Source organism: Lissotriton helveticus, chromosome 4_1 (genome assembly GCF_964261635.1).
Source record: "Lissotriton helveticus chromosome 4_1, aLisHel1.1, whole genome shotgun sequence".
Taxonomy (NCBI): Eukaryota; Metazoa; Chordata; class Amphibia; order Caudata; family Salamandridae; genus Lissotriton; species Lissotriton helveticus.
The window spans coordinates 1,122,385,428-1,122,412,714 of NC_136063.1; the positions used below are offsets into that span (position 1 = coordinate 1,122,385,428).

At 44.9% G+C, this 27,287-nt stretch overlaps 1 protein-coding gene across 2 annotated transcripts in view; it reads left to right on the plus strand.

Annotated features, from left to right (window-relative positions):
• Positions 1–27,287, plus strand: part of EPB41L4B (erythrocyte membrane protein band 4.1 like 4B) — a 935,352-nt gene that overhangs the window by 821,777 nt on the left and 86,288 nt on the right. For both annotated transcript variants that reach the window (XR_013610581.1, XM_078687730.1), the window contains exon 12: positions 23,856–23,965. Coding sequence is in view for 1 of the 2 variants with exons in the window: in XM_078687730.1 (XP_078543856.1) it covers positions 23,856–23,965 (110 nt within the window). In the remaining variant the exon portion in view is untranslated. The remainder of the gene's footprint in view (positions 1–23,855; positions 23,966–27,287) is intronic.

Here is a 27,287-nt window from a genome sequence, read left to right on the forward strand (position 1 = left end):
TCGCTTAGTGAAATCCCTTTCTCCATGACCCTCGTTACCTTCTGGGATTAACTCTCCTTGGCTTCTTTCTGAACCAGTATTTCGAGACCCAGTAGCTAACGCCCCCTCTACTTCGTGCTTAGTCGATATGGGATGTTTTTCTGTAACCACCAGTACATCCACAAAAGACTCAGCCCTTTCAAGAGGACATGTGACTCGTCGAGTGTGTGCAGCATGCACCCAATTAGGCATACCACCACATTTCACAGCTGATGTGGTAACCAGTATCACTTGATAAGGCCCACGCCAATGAGGTTCCAAGCAACTCTTTCGCAAGTGCTCCTTGACTAGCACCCAGGCACAGGTTGTGGCACTGCTCTTGCTGAAGTGTTGTTGCGACGTCTTCAACCTGTGAGACAGAGGACGAACCACATCAGCCAATCCTTTACAATAGTTTAGTACAATGTCATCAGAAATATTTACAAGCTGATTTGCTGGGACTGTCGGCTGCCTCATAGCCCTCCCCATAATTATCATGTGGGGGGATAGTCCAGTTCTTCTGTCAGGGACACTTTGCAAACTCATCAGCACCAAAGATAAGGCATCTGGCCATCTCGGGTACGTGGACACACATACTTTTGCTAGTCAGGATTTCAGCATCCGTTAATTTTTTCAACTACGCCTGATGCTTCCAGCTGATAGGCACAGTGTAATTTTTGTTCAATTTGCAAGGCAGTACAAAGCATTTGTATCACCTCCTTATTAAAATGTTATTATTAAGAAAGGCAAGGGAAATCCGAGCAAACAAAGGAGAAACAATGAGACAAACTTATGTGAGAGAGAGAGAAAAAAAGCGCAAAAGGATATCATTTGAACATTAAAAGTTACAGCATGACTATATCTTATCCTGCTGATACTGAGGCAATGGCCATGAGCATTGGTTACCCAAACGTAATTGAAAGTGAGTGACGTGACGTGGGTGATCACAAAGGAAAAGACATCAAAATGTTCAAATATCTACATCATTACAGTATTTTTTTGTGCTAGAAAACGCTTGTAGTAACAGATTTTGGTTGCGATAAACTGTAAACCAAAAAGCGTACTGTAAGTCACAGAATCAAAGAAGCGTTGACCTGAAAAGAGTAGGAGACAAAAAACAAAAACAAACAAAACAAAACAATATGCGCTTCAACTGTCAGTTAAAATGAAAAGCCTAGAACATTCCTAGTAGACTAAGTGCGATTCCATTTGTTAATTCAACTTAGTAACACAAAGTACGTCTAAAACAAAACAATGCGCCCAAAACTGAAATTACCATAGTTGTATTAGATAGCCCATCCCAAAAGTATTAAAGAGTAAAAAGGTAGAGCAGAAAAAACTAAGATAGAACAAGGAAAGTTCGTGGATTAAAGTTTACAGTTAAATACCTGCAACTGTCTCTATGGAGCAGTATCTGTGGGAGCATGGAAGATATTGACAATTACGAGAATAGACTCAGTCACCACAAGCACAGATCATGGGACAACCTAACCAGAAATGAGAGACTGGCTCTCAATTCTTTGAGTATGGATCAGGAAATCATCATTAGAGAGGCGGATAAGGGTGGGAATGTGGTAATCATGAACAGGGAGGACTACCACCAGGAAATTTTGACACAACTCTTGGACACCACTTGCTACGAACCACTTGACTACAACCCCACGGGCCTCTCACTATCCTCATTAACAAACATATGAGTGGCACACCCAAGGACTCATTGATGAAGATGAGCTCCTATAAAGGAGAGTAGTGGGCCAACTTATCCGTGGCTATATACACTGCCCAAAATTCATAAACCTGCACATTTCCCCCCGGTATACCCATAGTTTCGTGGATGGGTGGTCCAACAGAAAAACGTTCCCAATATGTTGATGTTTTTTTGAACCCTCTTGTCAGTAACCTTCCGTCATTTAGACAGGACACAAAACACATCTTAAGTGTCCTGACAGACATCCAGTGGCAACCGGACCTTGTTATGGCCACCCTGGATGTTGTCACTGTACACATCCATCAAACCTGATTTGGGATTAAAAGCAAGAACCAAATGCCTACACAGCAGACGGGTGACTTTATGGGAGCATACAAACATGATTGTCTCCATGATGGATATTATTCTCAAAAACAACTTCTTCATCCATGACAAACAGTGGTACAGGCAAACTAAAGGGGTGGCCATGGGATCCAGATTCTCACCATCGTTTGCTAACCTCTACATGGGGGCACTTGAGGCGGATTGGATATGGGGAAGTAGGGGTACCCCATGGATTGATTACATTGTATACTGGGGTCGATACATCGATAACTGCCTTCCGATCTGGTCTGGCAGCCAAGAAAGTCTGTGTGACTACTGTGATTACCTAAATACTAACAACATGGACATGAGGTTTACTTGTCACATTAGCACCACTAACGTCACCTTCCTTGACGTGGAGTTATACATAAATAATAATGCTCTGCACAGCCGCCTTTATCGTAAAGAGACATCCTGTAACTCGATTTTACTTGTGGAGAGCTCTCACCCCACTTATCAAATAGACACCATTCCATTTGGAGAATTTTTACGTGCAAGGAGAAACTGCAGTGAAGAGAGTGAATTTGAGATCTGCATTAATGATATGACAGAATGCTTCTCCAGGAGAGGTTACAAACCGCAGGTTCTACACAAGGCCGCGGCAAGAATCGAGACAGTCAAAAGGGAAGTCACACTCAAGAATAAAAAACCTCAAACTGAAACCAAACAACCAGTTAGGCTAATAATGGACTACAACGACATGAGCCTTTGTGTTAAAAAGAGTATCCACAAACATTGGAATGTCTTCTTGGCCAACAAATCCTTAAAGGAGTTCATAATTTCCAGACCGCAAATCACATACCGCTGCGGCAAGAACCTCAAAAACAAACTCAGCCGCAGTATTCCTCATGTCACAACAACAGACAAATGCTTAACTGAATGATCCAAAGGCTTTTTTCAAATGTGGATGCTGTGGAGTGTGTAAATGGGCCAACCACGGTACCATAACCTTTGAAGGATTTCATAAACGTCCATTCTCAGTCAACAAGAATATCAACTGCAACACCAGATATGTAGTCTGTATCCTACAATGTGCATGCAAGCCAGTATGTGGGTAGCACCATAAGACCCCTTAAAGAACGGATCAGGAAGCACGTTAGAGCCATTCATCAACAGGACGCACGTTACCCTATGGCTATACATATGGCGACATGTCCGTCGCAAGGTCATCACAAGACTTTTCAATTCCTTGGACTCGACACCACTGAGGCAAATGTCAGAGGTGGCATTCGTGAACTGAAGCTCAGACAACAGGAAGCCACCTGGATTATGCGTTTGGACACAGTGAAACACCGCCAGAATTCAGATCATGAGCTTCATTACTTTTTAGGTCCTTGACCCCTACATGAACCTTGGTGAAGTTCTGCTCGGCAGAAATTATTGACAAAGTAGTGTTTGTTCCATGAACCATGGTAACACACCATGACAATTTCGGACTCCGCTATGTGTCCTTTCACTGTTAGGATACGTGATTGCATTTTCTGTGTATTTTGCATTATTTCTCATTGGGTTCATCGTTATTTTCTTGCTCCTTTTTTGTTCCTCTTTGCTCCTCTTTTCATTAACAATAGCTGTTCCAATATGAATTATTCCTCTCACATTATTTAACCTTTGGCAGGGCTTTAAGTGGGCCGGGTCTGTCCGGGTCTGAGCACCGGCAGTTATTTTTATGGGTCCTGGAAACGGGTCTCTTTCGGGCTCTATTTTCTGTCCGTTTTCTTTTTTTTTTTTTACTTGGACTTCAGTGAAAGCATGCACATCGATGTGCACAGCTCAATGCTGGCATCCTCGGGGAGCAGAATATAAAACAGATCCTGTTTGTGGTTTCCGAGATGATCAAACCAGAGTGTGTCCTTTCTTTCACAAATAATGCACGGCCGTCAAAGGTAACTGCCGGATTTCTGCCTACATGACAAGCCTTCTGCTTCGCAAAAATGAAAGGGGGTGCTGAAACAATACAGCAGGAACATTTTGTGACGGGAATGGAGGAGGATTGCACTTCCAACGTCGCCCCATGCCGGGTCACGTGACCCTAGGGCTCACAGCCTTGGGCCTTATTTATGAAGGCCTTGCGCCGTCGGTGCGTCACTTTTAACATGGGAAAAAGTGACGCATCGGTGGCGCAAGGCTTTCATAAATGAGGCCTCTTGTATTCAGGGTGAAGATAGGTCACGGAGAAAAATGGCGCAGGCAGTATTTTCGGGTGAAGACAGCACTGCTTTCAGCATAACGCAGAGCCATCACGCGAGCAACCCAGAAGAGAATATCTATAGCGCCCACACGTTTACGCCTTGCTCATGACTGCCTGAGCCCTTTTTAGCATGCTTGACTGGGAAATCTACCACCACGAGAGCAGCCAGACCAGGTTATTTAAATAACAGCTGTGACTGCCAGCCGTTTAATTCATTAAACGTGGAAAGATAAGTGGCTGTCCAGAGATTTGACCATGTGACCTGGAGGTTAACCCCAGATCTCTCCACAGTATATTCACCCCACTGCATTATCTTGTAGTCTACATTTTATGTCTTATGTGCCGGTGTTATGTTGCTGCTTGCGGTATATGCCCTAACTACTACTAAACTCAGGGCTTTTAGTGGGCCGGGTCTGTCTGGGACTGATCACTGGCAGTTATTTTTAGGGGGCCTCCAAACGAGTCTCTATCGGGCTCTATTTTCAGACCTCGCAGAGATAGTCCGTTTTCTTTTTTTTTTTCTTGGACTTCAGTGAGAGCATGCACATCGATGTGCGCATGCTCATTTTGCTCACTACCGAGTAGTGGAGGTCAAAGCATGACATCATGCCACGTGAACCGCGTTGTAAGAGGACTCTGTGGCATGTTTTGAAGGGGGTGGTGGCTTTGTTAAAACTCACCCCTGTGAAGTCGCGTTGCCTAGTGGGAGCAGTGCTTCTAGTACACTCAGCTTCACGTGAAGCCACCCTATACAGGAGGTGTCCGCTTGGGCATTTCCCAGGATGACGACACCGGTCTTGGGGAGGGTGTATGGCGTTATCCATACACAGCCTTGCTGTAATAAGGAGGGGCGAGAGCGAGCCTGAGTGGGGAATTCCAAATCTGATGACCCTCTGAGGAGTCCTAGAGCTGACGGCTTGTCAGAGCAGGGGGCAGAGCTACACTAGTTACCTTTATTTAGACCACGCCCCTACGTGGATAGGCCACACCCCTTTAAGAGGTTTGCTCCGCCCCTTTTAGAGCACCCCCAGTTTTTTTTCCCCACTTAAAGCCCTGACCTTTGGTGTGTAAGACAGACAATAACGTTATATTCTTAAAACCGTTCCTGATATTTACTAACCATTGCTTACATACTGTTAAACCCTTTCAGTATGTGGCCATTGTGCCAATGACCGTTTTTGTAATTTTACAGGGCCAGTTTCTTTTTCAATTGTACCTTTCTGTCCTGTTTCATCCTTTCTCTCGCATTTTCTGCTTGCTACCTCCTCCAAGTTATTGACAACACAGCGGCATTAAACCTTATACATGAACTCACGAGCGCATACGTTCTTGGGATAGCTTTTCATTTTTACACAGTTCTGTTCTCTTGAACACCCATAATCGAGGTAGTTCCCTTTACTTTCAGGAAGGTTTCTTTTTCCGTCCTCAGTTTCCACTCTCCCCAAGACCGTGTATGTAGCAGTCTAATTTGTTCCACCCTTCGTCATTTATAATGAGGCCCCTGGGGAGTATCCGGTTACTGCAAAACTCACACCGCTTCGTGCTGCACTACAGGTAGGTGCCCCGCTCTCTTTTCCCTTCCATTGCATTTTTGGGCTCACTGCGAAGACCGTAATCGGTTCTTTTTTGCTGCTCCTAACTAGCTATGCACCCCTGCCTTTTGCCCACAGCTCCGGCCATTTGCTACCATGACGACATCACCCGTTCGTCAAATATACAATTCAAGTTGCATAGGATCACTTTTTACGTTTTCGGCTAATCCTGCTGCTCCGGAACCACACACCCCGATCAGGACCGGGTTGGAATTATCCTCTGTCCCCGGTATGTGAGCTTAACCCTTTGGTGGTTTCTTTTATTTTACTTTAGCAGCTCCGAGGAGCTTTTTTTTGCTAATACTCATTAGTTTCCTCTTCCATGCTCCCACAGATACTGCTCCATAGAGACACTTGCAGGTATTTAACTGTAAACTTTAATCCGTGAACTTTCATTGTTCTATCTTCGTTTTTTCAGCTCTACCTTTTTACTCTTTAATACTTTTGGAATGGGCTATCTAATACAACTATGGTAATTTCAGTTTTGGGCGCATTGTTTGTTTTAGACGTACTTTGTGTTACTCAGTTGAATTACCAAACAGAATCGCACTTAATCTACTAGGAATGTTCTAGGCTTTTCATTTTAACTGACAGTTGAAGCGCATATTGTTTTTCTTTTATTTGTTTTTGTTTTCTGTCTCCTACTCTTTTCAGGTCAACGCTTCTTTGATTCTGTGACTTACAGTACGCTTTTTGGTTTACAGTTTATCGCAACCAAAATCTGTTTTTACTAGCATTTTCTAGCACAAAAAAATACTGTAATGATGTAGATATTTGAACATTTTGATGTCTTTCCCTTTGTGATCACCCACGTCACGTCACTCACTTTCAATTACGTTTAGGTAACCAATGCTCATGGCAATTGCCTCAATATCAGCAGGATAAGATATAGTGGTGCTGTAACTTTTAATGTTCAAATGATATCCATTTGCACCTTTTTTCTCTCTCACACATAAGTTTGTCCCATTGTTTCTCATTTGTTTGCTCGGATTTCCCTTGCCTTTCTAAACGCCAATATTGTAAATAATGTTCGGTCATACAACTGGCAAACAAGGTTGTACACACAAACACACACAAACTGTGGATACTATCTAGTTATTTATCATGCTTCACTTTTGTTGTCCTTTACACTTCTCTCCTTTAAGGTTTCTACTCACATGGAGGTGTTTATTTCTTACCACAGTTTCAGTCATTTTTCGTACCGTCACCTTATTTTCTTTACCATGTTCTGTACCATTTTCTTTTGTATCACCCCCAGCCCTGAAGAGTCACGGGTGACTGCCCCTCTGACGAAACACGTGTCGGCTGGTTTTCTCTTTGGATCTCCTCTTGAAGGAGGACCACAACCACTTATAAAACTTTAAGCATTTAACTAACGTTTTGGCGATCTTGTTTTCTTACCCATGTTCACGCATTTCAAGGACCTTGGTACTTACATAGTTACTTTTTCACGTGTACTCTGAACCTTGCATTTACATTTCATAGGGTGGTTCTCTAAGCTACTCTTTCTCAGGGATTTTGGGCTTCCCCTGACCTAGCAGCACCGTTCCTACTTTAGCATCTTTTACTCACTTTCACCGTTAGCTGATGTGCGCCATATACCTCTAAACACTAAAACCCCTCTCAGAAATTTTAAATCGCATATGCAGCCTACAAGGTACCTGCCGAATCTCACAAACAAGACCCATCCACACACAGAACATGGTCTGGCTCAGGCAATGGTAAATCTTGAATATCAAGACGTGGTTTTGTACACAATTCTACCACATTCAAACAGTCATGATCAGCTTCATCCATCACCACTTCATGACCAGACCATGGCATCAAGGTAGTTGAATTCAAGCTTGTGCATCTTGGCACAGTAACATTTACTGCTCTCAAAATCACTTGCTCTTACTTTGTTAACCTGCTACTCGTAAGATGCTGTGTTCTTGTCCGAGTTAGCAAGATCTCAACAGAATGTGGCACCTACACTTTTAAAGGATGACCCATCACGATGCTCTCACACTGTTACAAACTCTCACACGTTGCAACCACAGCTTTCAAACATCCTGGTAAAGCAGCAACGACAGGGTCTAATGTAGCAGAAAAATAGGCAACAGGTCTGCGAGCACATACATTCCTGATCCCAAGAAATTGGATCTGATAAATCTTTGTGCATCAGTCTTTGTAATGGCTTGACTATCAGCGAAAAATTTGGTATCAACTATCTACAATAACCAATCATTCCTAAGAACATGCAAACTTCTTTTTGTTTGCTCGGCGGATTCCTCTGCAAGATGGCAGTGATCCAATCCTGTGACACTTTTCTGACTCCTTTTTGAATATTATGTCCTAAATAGAGAACATCTCTTTTGTAAAACTGAAGCTTTGCTGGAGACACTTTGTCCACCGATTGACAAATGATTTAACAATGCAATGGTATCAGAAATGCAAGCTTCTCTCGTCCCGAACGCAACCAATAAATCATTTATGTACTGGACCAATACTGCATCTCTTCAAGATCTGATTAAAGATAAGAGGCACTCTCTGTATACCCTTGTAGGACTCCGAACAATGCCAAGACATGATTTTCGAACCGGAACACAAATAAATATTGGCTATCTGGATGCAAAGGTATAGAGAAAAATGCTTGGCACAAATCAATCACTGAGAATCATTCAGCTTCACATGGAATCTGATATAAAATCACAGCAGAATTTGGTACGATTGAACAACAAGGTATAACAATCTGGTTAATTTTCTGCAAATCCTGGACAATTCTATATTTCCCGTTCGGTTTTCAAATACCCATGGTAAGTGAGTTACATAGGCTGCCCATAATTTCTCTCAAAATTCCCTGTTTAATCAGAGTTTCAATTAACTGTGTTATTCTAGCAATAGTCCCAGGACTCCGATTATATGCTGGTGTTCTGGGGGTATTCTGCATTTGGTTTCACTGTGATTTGAACTGGAGCTACTCCGTTCATCAAACCAATATCCTTTCCTGAAAATTCCCACACATCAGGTATCACTGTTCCTCGTCACACAGGGGGTAACTCGTTTTCAGTCAGTAAAGGAAATAAACCTGGCTCTTCAGCTTTCGGTCTCCTCATTTTAAACACCACATCTTCATCTTTTGTATGAAATTCTATATTGTCTGGATTACAATAAATTAAGCAGTTAATTTTGCATAATAAATCTCGACCCAATACATTCACAGGACTAGAATCACACACCACAAATGTATGTAATTTATCAAGTGTTCCGATTTGAACTTGCACTGGTTCTATCACTGGGGTTGAAATCAATTAACACAACTTGGATTCTTTCTCCATAGAGGGGAAGGTTAGGTATTTCCACAGTTCTCACATTGAAGCGGGCAGCACCAGTATTTTCAAGGAATGAAATAGGTGTTCCATTTACTTTGCCATCCAAATGGGGACAAGTCTGATCTACCTCTAAGGATGCGCCAAGTACGCATTCCTCCTCCCCCCTCATGCACCGTCATTGAGATTATCCAAGTTACTGTCATCCATCTGCAATAAATATTGTGAAACCAATTGTGCATTTGAATTTACCTGTTTATTTGTATGGAAACCCAAATCTGCATTATACGTCTGCACCTGTCCATTCAAATTCTGCAGAGGAGGTTGAGGCATATTCTGATTCTGACCGCTAGATCTCATCAATGTCTGATTCTTTATATTATCATTATTTGCCTGAGTCTGAACTATTCTATTTTCATAATTTGCATTCATCTGCCTATTCTGTGTATTAATCAAAATCAACCTTACGCTTACGTCTCCAATGTCCGAAGCTGACGCAAATATGACACGGGTATAACTTTTTTAAAGCTTCTATGTGTACTCCTCGTCCTCTCCCTAAAGGTTTCGAATTCTGTCCATAATTTATTCAGACACCTTACATTCCGGTTGTAGTCTGTCTATTCCTTTGAATAAACCTCAAAAATCAGTATCGAAACATCAATTTCTCTTTCAATTTCTTGTGCCGTGAATCAATGTAATCTCCACAATACTTAGCATTATGAAGAAACTCATCAATTGTTTTGCTCTGCCAACAAATCAAATGGGGTTGAGTCATAATACTAATCTCTGGTCTCAGTCCATATACAAAACGTCCCATATCTTTTTCAGAGACCTTCTCAATTCCACTATACTGTTTGAATGCCTGTAGTAACCTTTCATAATATGCATGCACCGACTCTTTCAGTTCTTGAGTAGTCCTGTCTATTTTTACCCAATCTGTTTCTTTCAGCAAATCTCCCCTTTCAAATAGGTTAAAACCTGATAATACCTCTATAGATGGAGCCCCTTTTTTCTCTCTTGGGGGTTCCACTTCTGGCCATTCAACACTCTACCCATAAACCTGTTGGAACTACAATATCAAATAAGGAATCTAGGTATTTTAGCAAAACCTTAGAAACCTTCACAAACCTTTCCACTTGTTTATACCTGACAAGGTGGCACATCACCGCGCTGCGGTTTGTGAGCGCTTGAAATTTTAATTGTTGTTTGCTGACGCATTTAGCGCGTCTTTGCTTCGTTTTTGTTTCGTTTTTTTGGTAGCATTTTTAACTGTGCGCTGCTTGGGCTCTCCCCCCCCCTCTTACTTGCACTTAATTGGAATCTCCACCACCGTTTTCGGTGGGTCCGGGTTCTGTGGGTGGGTTGTTTCCTGATCGGCGACCAGCGCCATCTTTGTTTGGGACCAGGCTTTTTTCGGCGGGCGCCATCTTGGAGCGTCCACGCGCTCCTCCCTCCATTTCCGGCGCCTACTTAAGGCACTTTTAGGTATCTGCCGGCCTGACAAGGTGGCACATCACCGCGCTGCGGTTTGTGAGCGCTTGAAATTTTAATTGTTGTTTGCTGACGCATTTAGCGCGTCTTTGCTTCGTTTTTGTTTCGTTTTTTTGGTAGCATTTTTAACTGTGCGCTGCTTGGGCTCTCCCCCCCCCTCTTACTTGCACTTAATTGGAATCTCCACCACCGTTTTCGGTGGGTCCGGGTTCTGTGGGTGGGTTGTTTCCTGATCGGCGACCAGCGCCATCTTTGTTTGGGACCAGGCTTTTTTCGGCGGGCGCCATCTTGGAGCGTCCACGCGCTCCTCCCTCCATTTCCGGCGCCTACTTAAGGCACTTTTAGGTATCTGCCGGCCTGACAAGGTGGCACATCACCGCGCTGCGGTTTGTGAGCGCTTGAAATTTTAATTGTTGTTTGCTGACGCATTTAGCGCGTCTTTGCTTCGTTTTTGTTTCGTTTTTTTGGTAGCATTTTTAACTGTGCGCTGCTTGGGCTCTCCCCCCCCCTCTTACTTGCACTTAATTGGAATCTCCACCACCGTTTTCGGTGGGTCCGGGTTCTGTGGGTGGGTTGTTTCCTGATCGGCGACCAGCGCCATCTTTGTTTGGGACCAGGCTTTTTTCGGCGGGCGCCATCTTGGAGCGTCCACGCGCTCCTCCCTCCATTTCCGGCGCCTACTTAAAGTCGCTCTCTCCCGCGCAGCGGGAACGCGCAGCTGGGACGCCGTCGCATGCCGGAGTCGTGCCAGAGTCCTGCCCGTCTGCGCCCGTCCGCGACAGGACGCGCTGGACGTGGCTGGACCCTGGCCCCCCTCCTGGTCGGTCTACTCTACATCATGCGGTGCTATACCAGAGATGGTCTGGTTGCCATTGAGAGGTCTCGACCACCCTGCCTGACACCAAGGGTGGATCCCTTAAGCGGCCCCTTATCGTGTGGCTGCGGATGCTTTACGCTGGCTGCCCCTGTAAGCAGGAGCTGCAGGGAAATACTGCGCGTGCCTCTAAGCCCGGTGCCAGGTATTAGCATTTGGAATCTTAATGCTAGGTCGCTTGTCAAGCACCATCTTGACATCAATGATCTATTAGGCAGGGAGTTGCCTGACCTATTTTGTGTAACAGAGACCTGGCTGCAGGATGCTGACACGGCCATTGTCAATCTGGCCTTCCCGCCGGAATACTCGGTATTCACCTTGAATAGGACCTCAAGAGGCGGGGGTATTGCGCTTGCCGTCAAGTCCTGTTACCCTACCACATGGCATGGGCAAAAGATCTCGGGGTGCGAAAGCGCTTTGTTTAAGGTTGCTATCTCATCCAACTTCACCCTGTCGGGACTGGTAATTTATCGGCCCCCGGGGAGTGAAGTAACCTTCAGAGCAGCGTTACCCGAGGCTGTTAGTAATCTGGCTACGGGGTGCTCCAATTTCACCATCATTGGAGATCTAAATCTGCACTTTAACAACTCCAGCAGCCCCTCAGTCGCCAGTTTCCTGGCCGACCTTGAGGCGTTACAGCTTACTCAGTTGGTGACGCAGCCCACACACTCAGGGGGTCACACCCTTGACCCGTTTTTTACCAATCTGACGGAAGTCTGTGTCACCAGCTACACACCTTTGGCGTGGACTGATCATTATTTGATACAGTTCCACTGCCCTATCGTGGCTAGTCCATCTAAGCCAATGGTGTGTTCTGTTCCAAGAAGACGCTGGAACAAACTTAAGCTAGATGAGTTCTTTCATCTCTTATCAGCTGACCCGCTTGACGTCTCAGGCCCTCCGGATCAGTTGTACGACAGGTTCACCGATTGGGTCTCCAGGGCCTTGGACACCCTCATCCCCTTGGTGACCCGTAAAACTGGTCCTGGCAAGGCCAGCCCCTGGTACGATGACTCTCTACGAGCCCTGAAGGTGTCTTGCAGGCGCGCAGAGCGGGCATGGCGCAAAGCCTACTCCAGCTCTAAGAAAGTCTTATATCAGGCTACAGTGAAGGTGTACCATCGGGTGGTGTGTAGAACCCGTGCCGCTTTTTATGCGACACAATTCAGGAATAGTTCGAACCCTGCAAAGGCTATCTTTAAGGTATTGAAAGACCTCACTGCCAAAAAAGTTATAACATCACACCAGAGCTCTCTGGAGCACTGTGAAAAGTTGGCAGAGTTTTTTCTGGAGAAGGTGAATGCTATTTATCGAGCCTTCCCCGTGGTCGTTCCCTCAGTGATGACATCATCTAAGCCTCCACCATCTGAGGGGCTGTGTTCTCTACCTTTGTTAAATCTAGATAGCCTAGGCATTTTGGCTCGCAAAGTGAAATCTGGGTCCCCTGAGGATCCACTTTGCCCTGAGGTGTTCAAGGACCTGGCGGCACATGACATCTCTCCGCTTTGTTCCTTGGTCAATGCGTCTCTGACATCTGGCGTTGTTCCACTTAAGTGGAAGCGAGCCATGGTACGTCCGATCCTGAAGAAACCTAGCCTGGATGGAAGCAAGCCGGAGAGCTATCGGCCTATTTCACTCTTGCCGTGGCCGGCTAAGGTGATGGAGGCACACGTAAATGCCGCTCTCTCGGAACATCTCCGTCGAGCTGATATACTCGACGCTACGCAGAATGGGTTTAGGGCAGGTCACAGCACGGAGACGGCTCTGCTTTATATGGTGGAGCACCTCCGCTCCGTGCTTGACGCGGGACAAACGGCAGCGCTGGTGCTATTAGATCTAAGCGCTGCCTTTGACACCGTCTCGCACCCTATCCTTCTGCAGCGTTTAGAGGATGCTGGTGTCTCCGGCATTGCGCTCGACTGGTTCCGGTCGTTCTTATCAAACCGGGCCTTTAGCGTGACCGTCCCACCCTTTCAGTCAAAATTCCACCCGTTGAACCTGGGCGTCCCCCAAGGCTCCTCGCTGAGTCCTACGCTGTTCAATCTGTACGTAAGGCCGCTAGCTGAGGTTGTCAAACTATGGGGTATGACCATGGTGTCATATGCCGATGACACCCAGCTAGCGGTCACGATCAGCGGGGATGCGGAGGTCGACGCTCCTAGGTTTCAACAAGGACTGAGGGCGGTCGCTAGATGGATGACGCTTAATTGTCTCCAGCTAAACGCTAGTAAGACCGAGGTGATGGTATTTGGTAGGCGACCGGAACTGTGGGGAGAGAGATGGTGGCCGGAGGAGCTGGGTTCCGCTCCCATCCCAGTCACCGAGCTTAAAAACCTCGGGGTCTGGCTGGACCCTTCCCTTACGTTTGCATGCCACACTAAACGCACGGCTGCTTGCTGCTTCGGCATCTTGCGTGGGCTTCGTCCTGTGCTAAAGTTCTTCGATGCCCCCACCCGGCAACTCATGATCCAAGCGACCGTCATCTCCAGATTGGATTATGCTAGTTCTTTGTTGGCCGGTCTGAATGTAGCTGAGATAGGGCGCCTGCAGCGGATCCAGAATGCAGCAGCAAGAGCGGTGGTGGGCCTTCCAAGATTCTGCCCCACCTCCAGCACCATTCGAGCACTGCACTGGCTCCCGGTGGCGCAGCGGATTCAGTTTAAGGTACTCTGCGTCGCCCATAAGATCTTGAAGGGGTCCTCGGCAATGATCCTTACGACCCTCATGGCCAACTATATTCCGGCACGACCCTTAAGATCGTCAGATCTCGAATTGGCCGTGGTACCGCGCTTTAAGCGAAGCAGGGCCGGTGGGCGCTCATTTCGAGTGCGGGCCGCCGCTCTGTGGAACTCCTTACCCCCGGCAATTCGCGCTATGAGCGATTTGCTCTCTTTTCGTCGTGCCTTGAAAACATTTTTATTTCCTTAGTTAGTGTGTTCTGTGCTGTTTTATTTAGTTGTGTTGTGTAGCTGCCTTGTCGGGCGCCAAGACGCTCCTTAGCTGGAGCATTTGTGCGCCTAATAAAAACCACATAACATAACATAACATAACATAACATATACCACTCTACTGGTTTCTCTCGGAAAATCATTTGTAAATGACAAAATATCCTGTTGACTCCATGGAACATGGAAAAACCTCCTCTAGGCACCTCTTGCATAGGATAATCTGTAGCTTCAGTCTCCTTTTCCCTTAATGGATAAAGGGGTAATTTCACAACAGCATTTTCATTCTTTTTAGACTATCTGTCTTCTCACCTGTCCACTTCTCCCCAACGCTTTAGTGTCATTAGTAATTCTTTAATCTGTAGTCTTTTCCCTGACAGATTCAACCTCTCTAGATATGTCACTAAAGTCTAATCTGTAAATTCTCGGCAGTGCTTTAAATTTCTCAATATCCACCCCATATTCTTGTGCTACTCCCGTAAATTTCACATGAATGTTCTTAACTTTGTGTGCTTTATTTTTGCACATGAAGAGTAATTCTTCATCTCCATATTTCCCTAACCTATCTGGGCTTATGGTTCGGGCTATCATTTCTTCTCGTTCCACTTTTAACCTACTTACATCTATACAATCACTTTGATTTTCAATATTTCTTCCACTATTATTTGGTGCTATGTCCTTGTTCCAATTATCAAGTTCTTCTAGTGACGGCCCCGTTGTGGTATTCATTTCTAACTGTAGTATTTATCCACTCGTATCTCCGATCTTTTGTGACCTTTGTGAATTGATTCTCTGGTTCCCCATTTGTTAAATTCTTCTAGTAACATTTTGCTGTCCTTGACTCTGTGTTTCTAAACTCCTCTTTGAAATACTTACTAATGGCTCAGTTACAACAGAATTTGTCCGATCACTTTCTCCTGTCTCACTTTTTCTTGAAAATGACCTGTCTCGGCTCACAGATGCTCTTTGATTCCCTGTCTTCTGTTTTTTCATGCTCCATCCGAATTTCTTCCGAATTTCGAGTTGGAATCATTATTGCATGAGCTTGTGAATTCCATCGTCCTGCTTGATATAAAGGAGCAATTGGACCTATTGTCACTGGAACTGACAACACATCAGGGCTATTTGTCATATCTGTATTCAAACCTCCCATTCTCTCTGCCATTTGTTCTTCTGGCAAGAAAATATTTTTATATGCAGAATCCAAACTAACAGGTGGAGCATCTGGTGATATACCCACTAATGGGTTTGTTCCTGAGGTATCATGTTCCTCATTTTAAGGTGGTCTGTTTAGCAATAAATTGTTTAGTAAATCATCGCCTATCTTATCTAGATTCTCTTCAGTAAGTTTGAGAACCCTTTCTGTTGGCTCTTCCATATGCTTCTTTTTCTCTTTACATGTTTCCTCCTCTTTATTCTCGTTGACCATTACAGGATATATAAGTGTACCTATTGCAACATCTACCCTCCGGACCTTTTTTTGGGAATCCCATTTTGCTTCTGTATATCGATTTAATGTATTCTTATATCTCCCTTGATATTTTTACTTCTCATGTTCACATTCTTCTAGAGCCTCATCCTGCATAGGTCTAGGATTATGCTTTAATTCATCCAATATCCCCCATAGGTTCTCCCAAATGCACACATTAAAGGTTCTGGATCCTTGGAAAAGCCAAAGGACCATCTTCCTCAGTGTATTTTACCCAATTTTCCAACCATGTACAAGTGTGATAACCCCTATTGAGCGTGTAAAGCAGGTGTGCCCTTTGGAGCCACTGGAACACCTTCTCTATTGAAATCGGTTCATCTTTCTGAAATAACATTTTTAACATCTTCAAAAACTACATTTTTCTCTCCAAAAGATACAAAATGTTAGTATTTCCATAATATACGTCCGTATTTTGATCATTAACTTCCAACCAACATTCGCTTCTGTACTATCAATCCCAGTGCAGCTCCACACCAACCCACCAATAGCAGCGCTGCACTAGTATGATGTCACAAAAACATAAGGAATTACCCTCGTACTCAGAAAAGGGATGTGTACATGAAGAACAAAAACAGAAATTCCCTTTCCATAAATAGAGAAACAACACTAGTGCATATAATAATTTGGAAACCTAATGGAAGACTTTTGAGATATGATATATAATCAAAACTTCACAAAGGATGTATTATTAAATATACCAAAAAGGAAAAACAATCAGGGTTGCTTAATTATAAGATAATCATTGTATATTTCATTCATATAGTTAAAAAATAATGTTCTTGCAGAATATTAAAAACTCGTAAAAACTGAAAAACAACTGTCATTGAGCGACATCTGTAAATCAGGTGTGCCCTTTGGAGCCACTGGAACACCTTCTCTATTGAAATCGGTTTATCTTTCTGAAATACCGTTTTTAACATATTCAAAAACTACTTATTTCTCTCCAAAAGGTGCAAAATGTTAGTATTTCTATAATCTACATCTGTAATTTGATAATTAACTTCTAATCAAAATTTGCTTCTGTACTACCAATCCCAGTGCGGCTCCACACCAACCCACCAATAGCAGCGCTGCAGTAGTATGATGTCAGCCTAACTCCTCACTACGACTGACCCTCCCTTTACAATCTGTCAACTTTTCTTTTACTTACGCAAAGACAATACAACATAAAACAACTTTGTCTGCTTCAGAGTTATAGATACCCATTCACTCAAAGAAATCTCATTTACTTCCAGCAGAAACCTCCACCAGTGCGATTCCACTTTCTTTAGGTGAGACATTTTCGAAACTTCCTCCAGTGCGCTCCCTGGAGAAATTTCCATGATCCCAAACCTGTCATACTTGCAAACGTTCCCATTCCTTCAGCACTGGCAACGACGTCTCATGCACAGTACTCACAAAACAGCAGACAAACACACTTAGTGTATGCCACACTAAGATTGCTCATAGGCGTATCCCAGGATCTTCGTGCTCGGCGGACCCATACTTAAGCCTCGACGGACTTAAGCTGAATACAACATAGACGACAACAATACTCTTCTGTGATCACAAGTCCATATCTGTCCTTTGTCGAAATCAGAATGAATAATATTTTTCCTATTGACAATGAAAATCCATATATCACTAACCAACCTAAAATATTCTTATTAGCCACTTCCCTCAACTCCTGATTTAATTACTCAAAATAACCATCCGACAAGCTACCAGAAAACTGATCTATCGTGAAGTGTGCCAAAAATCTTTTTCTCATATTATGTCATATAATTTCATTGAAACTAGGCCCATAAACACTTTCATCTAATTACCATATCACTTACAGAAGGTCCGCAGATGAATCTTTGGTTGAGCTAATACGGACCAGAACTTGAGAGATTCGGGGTGATCTCAGTATGAGGACCTGGAATATGAAATTTCCCCAAAAAATATCTGTTTCAAGTATTTCTTCCGTAAATGACGTAATATATATCGTGAGACAAGAAATATGACTGAAAGAATAAGACAAAATAAAGATAGTTCACCAAAAACATTTATCTAAACTCTTTAGAATGGACAGAAGCAAGGAATAAATGCATTTGCGGTTAATTTAATACATCAATTTGAGAAGTTGGCCTGATGTATGATGTCTCCAATTCTGGGGGCACCTTATATCAGCCCAAACAATCCCTTATGGTGGTGGTTGTAAGTTAACCTTAAAGACAAGCTATCCTAGAGGTAGCATGGACTAAGCAGCCTAAAGGCTTAACTCAAGAGGACCTGTGAAGCCAGCTGTTTTACCATATGCAATCCTGTAATATCAAATGAAAGGACACCACACAAGTTATATATTATAAAAATATATGTATTTATTCTCAGAATAATCCCCTGTACTCTTTATGAGTATAGAAGCACAAGCGTTTAAACAAAAGCACAGTATAACATATGAAAGTTGCACAATTATGGATGAGGCCGGTGGCCACTCAAACCATATATCAAAAAAGTGGTATAAGTATCACTAATCGATCGTGGTAAGGCCTAGGGCCTTGGGAATCGCTGGGACTACACTGGACTAACAGCAGTTAGGACGGGAGTAGCCCGCGGGATTCGGGTGCAGCGCTAAAAGCACACGCATGCACCAATGCAAAGTCAATGGTGCGTAAAAGTTATCGAGTTACAGTTTTAAGGCTTAGACACTAGAGGTGTAAACCACTACAGGAGCACCGGGGTTCAAGAGTTACCTCACCCACAGGAAGCGGGTGCACAGGTGCAAAGATGTGTCGGGTTTCGTCACGCAGTTCTATGGTGCCTGGAGATGAAGATGCTGCAGGCGTCCAGAAGAGAAGTGTCCGGTGTGATCCAAGGGTGGATCGAAGATGTAGAGTACCTGAAAGCAGAGGGGACAGAGTCTGGGTCACTAGCCAGTGACCAGGAAGGAACCAGGAAGGAACTAGGCGATGTCGGGCGCAATCAGGTGGTTGTCATGAAGCTTGTCTCCGCTGCCACGTGGTCTCTGGGGCACCGAGGATGTCCTGGAGTGAATCACGAGCTGTCCCACGAAGGCTCTCGCTGTCAGCGGTGTCGGCTTCCGGATCGGAGTCAACAGGCTTTGGCAAATGCAACCCACGCAGGATTCAAAGACCGCTTCTTACTCGGACCAGGCCAGTCTGGAGCAACCAGACTAGCAGAGCAAATTCTAAGGTTCGTCCGTACTGGGGCCACTAGCCAATGGGCAAGCGACCAGACCAATGCGTCGAGCAGGAAAATGCAAAAGGGCCCCACGCCACACTCGAGTGTGGAGGGGTGAGCTTCGGTGCAAAAGCTGCTCGGGGCTGGAGCTTCTCAAACTCCAATGCACAGCTTCGAGGGAGCCTCGGATGCTGCACGGTCAGCGCTTTGTAGTTTTTCCAAGATGGCCGGCCCCACGCTTCAGGTCGCCTCCACGGGTCTCAGCTCTGCAGGGACTGTGGATCGGGCTGTTAGAAGGCAGGCACGCTGGGTCTTGTCGATCTCTGCCGCTCGAGTTCCGGCGGGAACTGCAACAAAGCAAACGTCGAGGTGCTGGATGGTGCCTGTTTGCACAGGGTGGTCACTCCTTGACCACAAGGTGAGATTCTTCAGTCTTCCACTTCGAGTGGGATGTCGAAGGGTCCAGAGTTTCGTTTCATAAGTTTCAGTCAGGATAATCTGACGTGCATCTGCACAGCTCTTACTTTTATTCCAAATCAAGGGTCTGGATTACCTGCTAGGTCCCACCTATGGGTGGGACCCATGAAGGGGGTGGTTACACCCCTTTCCCTTTGTCCAGTTTCGCGCCAGGACTCGGGCTGGAGTGCCCCAGAACCGGTTTGACTGGATTTTGCCTGGGACACCTTGTGCGCCCCAGGCAGTGTCTAGTTTCTTTCAACCCTCCCTTCTCCAATCCACTATCTCCTGTCTGGGGTGGTGTAGCACCTCCCTGTGACAGGAAACCCTTTGTCCAGGACTCCCCTGCCAAGTTTCGGTCAGCAGCAGGAGGTCAGACTTGTGTCGGGGCAGCAGCATCCATTTTGTGATGCTGAGGCTCTGGTTAGGATTAACTGCGTTTTAAGCAAAGTAACATGTCTTCTCCCTCTAGAAGGGTGGAATGCTACCCCCGTCACCAGAACTGGCGAGGGGGTAGTATTCCAAAGTGTATGACACCAAACATGACATGTTTTGATAAAGCCAAACCAAAGTTAGCATTAACCGCGAGGATTATAATGCACTTAAGAGTATATGGTATGGCAGTATCACTGGAACAGCAGTAAGGAAATGGTTCCGAACACTGCAGACAGGCTCAGCTCATGCTAGAGCACCATCTCACATAAAACCAAGCACTCTGCCTCCAGGATTGTAAAGGCCTGCCATAGGAGTGACTTATAGGTGTCTATGTGTCCAGATATAGGTTTAGACATAGGTATACTATATCTAAGCAAGGGGTGATTACACCACCTTGCCCCAGCTGAGGGATCAGCCAGTTGTGTCGATTTAAGTGGCCAGTCTGGGGTGGCAGAAGATATGCTGCAGCCCCTGGTGGCCTTGGATGCACCTATGCCCTGGGCACCAATAGTGCACTGTACAGGGGCTGATAAGGTGTCCAGTACCAAATCGGTGATGTACCTATAGTACATGGAGTCCATTTAAAGAGAGAGCAGATAGCCTGGGGCCCTGGTTAGCAGGATCCCAGGCCAACTAAGTCGAAAACCAGCTAAACACAAGGCAAACAAATCTGGGGTAACCATAGTCAGGTATCCACCTTCCTACAATCAAATAAGCACATAGTCTCACACATTGCAGTAAATTGTATACATCAGTGACTCGCCTGTGGAAAGACGAGGAGAGAGAGAGAAAATTCTAGATTATAGATTTTGAATTACAAGTCTCGAATCATACAAACCAAGTATGGAAATTTGGTTCAGTCAGTCAAAGCTGATGGCATTTTTGGGGCCTACATAAAATTTAGCTGAATCACTGTCACGTTAATCACTATGACAGTATATCCAAACTCATTAATAACAAGCATTGGCATAGCCAATAGGTCTCGCCTTCGGGACCTTATAAGTATTTAGTTATGCAGCACAATATCCTTGGTGCAACAACATCAACTGTTGCATGGCTAAACAGTTATAAGGTCCCAGAGGCGAGACCTATTGGCTATGCCAATGCTTGTTTTAAGAGCTGGAATGAGATTCATCTTTCAGTAGTCTGAGATATTGGAAGGCACCGACAAAACAGAAGAGTGTCAGAAACATGTTTTTTTCTCAAGGTTTAGTTTCATGAAGACCAGACGATGTTTTGAAGTATAGAATATTTATTTGTGGATAAGACACCAATAATCATCATGTCAAATTTGCTTTTCAGTAACATGTATGTCTTTTGTTATATATCTAGCTGCACTGCAGGCTAAATACCTCATCTTTCCACCCAAAAATTGTCAATGGTATCAGCTGCCAATTATGTAGATGAAAGACTCGAGGAATTAGCATTTTATAGGTGCCTCTGAAGTGCCAGGCATCCTACCCCTTCCCCTTCGTCAAACAGCCGGTTGTAAAACCACTTCCCCTGGTGCCCTGCCAAGCCACCTACAGCTGCCACTGCAGATTCACTAGCTCTCCTGCTGATTGGTTGGACGTCGGAATGACAGAGTGCTGGCCCGCCCACTTCTTATCTGAATGTATTGGATGAGGAGCAGTTCCAGTGAACTGCGCAATGAGGCGACTGTGCCTTTTATTTCTTCTCTGGAAGATCTCATGCGCTGTGCGAAGAGCAGCAGTGTGCTGTTCACTCACAATGACGAGTCCTGCTTCTCTTGTGTGCAAATAGCAGGAGACAAGGAGGGGGCTGCTGGGGGGGCCTGACCAGGTCAGACTAGCGAGTGGGCAGTGAGAGAAAGTCAGTGACCCCGTGCGCAGCGAGAGAGCGTGTTTCGGACACAGCTAGGAAAACAGTGTATCACAGGGAAGGGAAATGGAAGGGTATACGTAAAGGAGGAGATCAAATTGGGGGCAGGGGCTAGCAGTACCTCAGCAGATGCAGTGGTACTGGGCTCACTGAAAAGGTACTAACCCGTTTGTAATATCCGCTCTATTTAAATCTGCATAGCTATGGCTGTATTTAATTTGATCACAAACGGGGAGTGGGCGGGGCTTGGTTGCACCAGGTTTTATGGCACCCATACTTCCCCACCGGTAGAAGGTGGGGTGATAAGGAATTAAGGGGCTAAAATGGGTATAGAATGTAAGGACGTAATTAAGACGGAAAAGCGAGGACACTGGAAGACATATGCTGTGAGGTGGACCGCGAATAATCAATAAAAAAGACAGAACAAAGAGGGGGAAGAATACAAAATGAATAAAGTAAGAACGCACGAGAGTGACGCAGGAGATGAGAGGAAGTGTACGTTAGAAAAGAAGAAACTGAGGAAGGACAGAACTTATGAGAGGTTGACAATGGAAGTAAGGAAGGAAAATAATAAACTATAGAAGAAGAAAGGAAATAGACATGGACAAATGGGAGCAGAGAACACTAAGTCAGGAAGGTGATGAGCGATGCAGGGAAGAAAGAAAATAAGGGAGGGTATAAAGGAAATGTGAACCAGAAAAAGAAACAAACGAAGAACGAGGGAAGTGGCGCAGATGGACAATGTAAACCAGGAGAGTGTCTGAAGAAACCAAGATTTGAGTGGCAAATCTAGTAGAGATTGGAGACAAAAAGCGCCAATGTGGCGCGTGGGCCCTGCTCATGTCGGCCAGAGTGCTCAACGGTGACCACTAGCTGGCAGTGAGTCAAAGGAAAAGCCACATTAAAAAACAATCAGTCTTCACTTTTCAAGCACTGCACTTGTGCTTGTGGCGGGCAGCTGCTCGCTCCCGCAAGGTGGATGCCGCCACAAGCACGAGTGCAATGCTTGAAAAGTGAAGACCGATGGGTAAAGGCCCTCCTAGTGCAGCGCATGCGCGCTGCCTAAGACCTAAAAATAATTTACAATACTCTACATCTAAATTATTGTCACACATTAATTAGAAAAACTTCTCATAGATGTTCTTATTTCAAAGGTGCATTATTTACATGTAATTTCTAACGTTCACGTTTTTCTGTATACGTTAGACTTTAATTATTAAATTCAAACCGTAAAACACATTAGCCTTAATTTCAATCACATGCGATTCTTTTACCAAATCCCTAAGCATCATTATGCATATTTCATTTCTTTTTCAACACCTTGTTTTAATTTATATCACGTCTACCTTTATCTTAGTCCAAATTTTTCTTTATATCACATATTTATCACTCCGGTTATCGTCGTCAGTATTTTTTCTTATATTTGCAAAGCATAAATCAAAACTTTCGAATACTCTGCATACTTTTACGATGCAGTTGAACATTTTCATGTTCATATTTTAACTCGATTTCATGTCAACTCGATCAATATTAAATCTAGTTAGTAAAGAGAACTGCTAGAGGCAAACATTTTTCAACGATTTACGCTCCATCAACCTCAAATGGTCACTTGTCCTTAAAATCATAAAGATTAATTTTTCTTGTTCGCTTATTCCAAGTTGGAATATTATTATCTTAATGTATGTATTTAAACCACTCCCCTTTATGCCGAATTGTTTTGCCGAATATATTTGATTTTCAGGAATCACCTTCTTGTGCCATAGCTACCAGGGTTTGAGCAAGGTAGTCTCATTGAAACGGGTTTAAGAAAGCAATATATTGTATTATTAAATTGGTGGTGCACTTCCTCCGAAAGTAATAATCCAAACTGTCATATAATTTGTACAAAAACATGAAGTCTCTGACCGTGCAAAGAATGTTTCGTATGCTGCAGTATATATTGTTTTAAGTATTTGCCAATAACAATATCTCTGCTTTTCAGTGGAAGGACAGAATATCAAGCAACGCACGCAGGCAGATTACGGAGAACCAGCACGTTTGAGAGGCGGCCCAGCAAACGGTATCCTTCAAGAAGGCATTCTACATACAAAGGTTATTTTAGTTGCTTTATCAGTCATTTTAATATACAAATACCATTTAATAGTGCTTCATTTTGTGTTTACAAGTAGGTTCGGTGTGCTGACGGTCGTTTGGGAACGAACAGCACAATGCGCAGCGGCAATATAGACAATCCTAGTGTTCTTTTATCGAAGTCTTCCTTATGCTGATCTGATGATAAGCTGCACAGCATTTCGAAGCCTCTGTCCTCACCTTTTATTTGCCACATCAGAATGCAGCATGCCTCTCATGGCGCAGTAGATGAAAGGAAGATAAAGCAAGGGATACCCAGTGTATAGCGTTCTGACCTAGTCTTATGGGCTGTGACGCAAGCTGTCATTTTCCAAGGATACATTTTGAAAGTGCTACTTTGTGTGAGCGGATTATACCTTTTCCTTCATGCATATTGTTTGATTACATGTTGTATAACTGGTAAGCTGAATATTGTCTTTTGTATGCCTTCTATAAGGCATACACCAACTGTTGATTACACTGTGTCTGTTGCAGAACCACATGTATTGTAAAATGGGTGGACAGTCAAATTATAGTATCTTCTACAATTCTTTTATTCCATGTATTGCTTTATTTTTGAGTTATTGAGAATAACAAAGTAACTTGGTGGCTAACTGCCAAAACACGTAAAGTTCTAAAGCGTGTTTTTAGTCTGTAAAGAGGAGGAATGGACAGGGCAGTTAATGAATGGACAAGGGGCGAAGTGAATGAACAGGGCGCGTTGTAAATAGACAGGGCATGCAGTGAATGGACAGTTCATGTAGTGAATAAACATGGCACGTCGTGAGTGGCCTGGGCACGTAGTGAGTGGCCTGGGCGGGTGGTGAGTGGCCTGGGCGGGTGGTGAGTGGCCTGGGCGCGAGGGGAGTGTCCAGGGATCGTAGTGAGTGTCCGGGGCAAGCAGTGAGTGTCCAGGGCAAGCAGTGAGTGTCCAGGGCGTGTAGTCCATGGCCAGTGCGAATGGTGAATGAACAGGGTGTGTAGTGAATGAACAGGAGGTGTAGTGAATGAACAGGAGGTGTAGTGAATGAACAGGAGGTGTAGTGAATGAACAGGAGGTGTAGTGAATGAACAGGAGGTGTAGTGAATGAACAGGAGGTGTAGTGAATGAACAGAGCAGGTAGTGAATGAGCAGGGCCCGTAGTGAATGGACCGGGCCCGTAGTGAATGGACCGGGCCCGTAGTGAATGGACCGGGCCCGTAGTGAATGGACCGGGCCCGTAGTGAATGGACCGGGCCCGCAGTTAATGAATGGACAAGGGCCGTAGTGAATGAACAGGGCGCGTAGTAAATAGACAGGGCACGCAGTGAATGGACAGTTCATGTAGTGAATGAACATGGCACGTCGTGAGTGGCCTGGGAGCGAGGTGAGTGGCCTGGGCGCGAGGTGAGTGGCCTGGGTGCGAAGTGAGTGGCCTGGGCACGAGGTGAGTGTCCAGGGCACGCAGTGAGTATCCGGGGCGCGAGTGATTGGCCAGGGCGTGTAGTGATTGCCCATTGCGCGTAGTGAGTGGCCAGTGCGAATGGTGAATGAACAGGGCGTGTAGTGAATGAACAGGAGGTTTAGTGAATGAACAGGAGGTTTAGTGAATGAACAGGAGGTGTAGTGAATGAGCAGAGCAGGTAGAGAATGGATTAGGCCCGTTGTGAATGGATTAGGCCCGTAGTGAATGGATTAGGCCCGTAGTGAATGGAATGGGCCCGTAGTGAATGGAATGGGCCCGTAGTGAATGGAATGGGCCCGTAGTGAATTGACCGGGCCCGTAGTGAATGGGTTGGGCACGTAGTGAATGGACAGGCTAGGTAGTGAGTGGACAGTGGGCGTAGTGAATGTAGTGAACGAACAGGGTAGGTAGTGAATGGACAGGGGGCGCCGTGAATGGGCAGGGGGCGCCGTGAATGGGCAGGGGGCGCCGTGAATGGGCAGGGGGCGCCGTGAATTGGCAGGGGGCGCCGTGAATGGGCAGGGGGCGCCGTGAATGGGCAGGGGGCGCCGTGAATGGGCAGGGGGCGCCGTGAATGGGCAGGGGGCGCCGTGAATGGGCAGGGGGCGCCGTGAATAGGATGGGAGCGCCGTGAATAGACAGGGGGTGCAGTGAATGGACAGGGGGCGCCGTGAATGGGCAGGGGGCGCCGTGAATGGGCAGGGGGCGCCGTGAATAGGATGGGAGCGCAGTGAATAGACAGGGGGTGCAGTGAATGGACAGGGGGCCCGTAGTGAATGGGCTGGGCCCATAGTGAATGTTTGCATCTTACGGGTGTGTGGGGCTACCAAAAAAATCGCCTACTACAAGTGGGGGAAAATACCTTTTATAAAACGCTTATTGATCATTCCAAATAGCTCTGCCTCTTCTTTTTCTCACCAAGAAGTGGGGATGGAATATGTGGTTGACCGCATTGGCTCTGCCCCCCTGCTTTTATGGACCAATATATGGGTGTCTGAAGAGTTACTGTTCTCCAGGGAGGTCATTAAAGACTGTATGAATTTGGATAAGTCTTTGAAGATCCCCTGGCTTCGTTTTGTGAGGGATATGTTATTTGGACGCGTACTTTGACACCCCGTTGACTATTCCTACAAACGCTAAGGCTATTATAAAAGACGTGCACCACACCTGGGCACCCTTGCGTCATTCTCAATTAGAGGCGTCAGATCCTAGCTGCTTTTTTATGCCTAAACAGCAATTTTACCTATCCTTCACTACAAACCATCAGACATGTTTATTTTTAACAATATTCCGCTTAGGTTCTTTCTAGTGGCATTTCCCAGACAATTTGGGTGAATGGACAATCTCACTCCCTGTCCTTGTGACAATATGGCAACCCAGAGCACCCTGCCTTTATTCTTTATTGTGCACTTTACAATGAACCGAGGAGAAGATTTTTGGTACCCCTATTAAAGAATACTCGTCCATGTACATATGTTGAGGGGTTCATATATCTGCAATCGCTGACAGTCTGTTATTTGCACTGCAATGTCAGACTTGATCAAAACTGCAATGGCTATCAGGAAACGTTATGAACCGCAGTATTTGGTTGGGGAGAAGAAATACTTTGTATAGTTTAATTTTAACCAATATCAAATGTTATGGTCGATGAGGCATTTATTGTTTATTGTGATTTTATCTCTATAAGGATTTTGTAACATTTAAAAAATGTATTGTCTTTTTGTTAAACTTGTGATCTAGGCGCCGAATAAAGTTATTTTGAAATGAATGTACAGAGCTGGTAGTGAATGGACAAGGCCCGTAGTGAATGAACAGGGTAGATAGTGAATGGACAGTGGGTATAGTGAATACAGTGAATG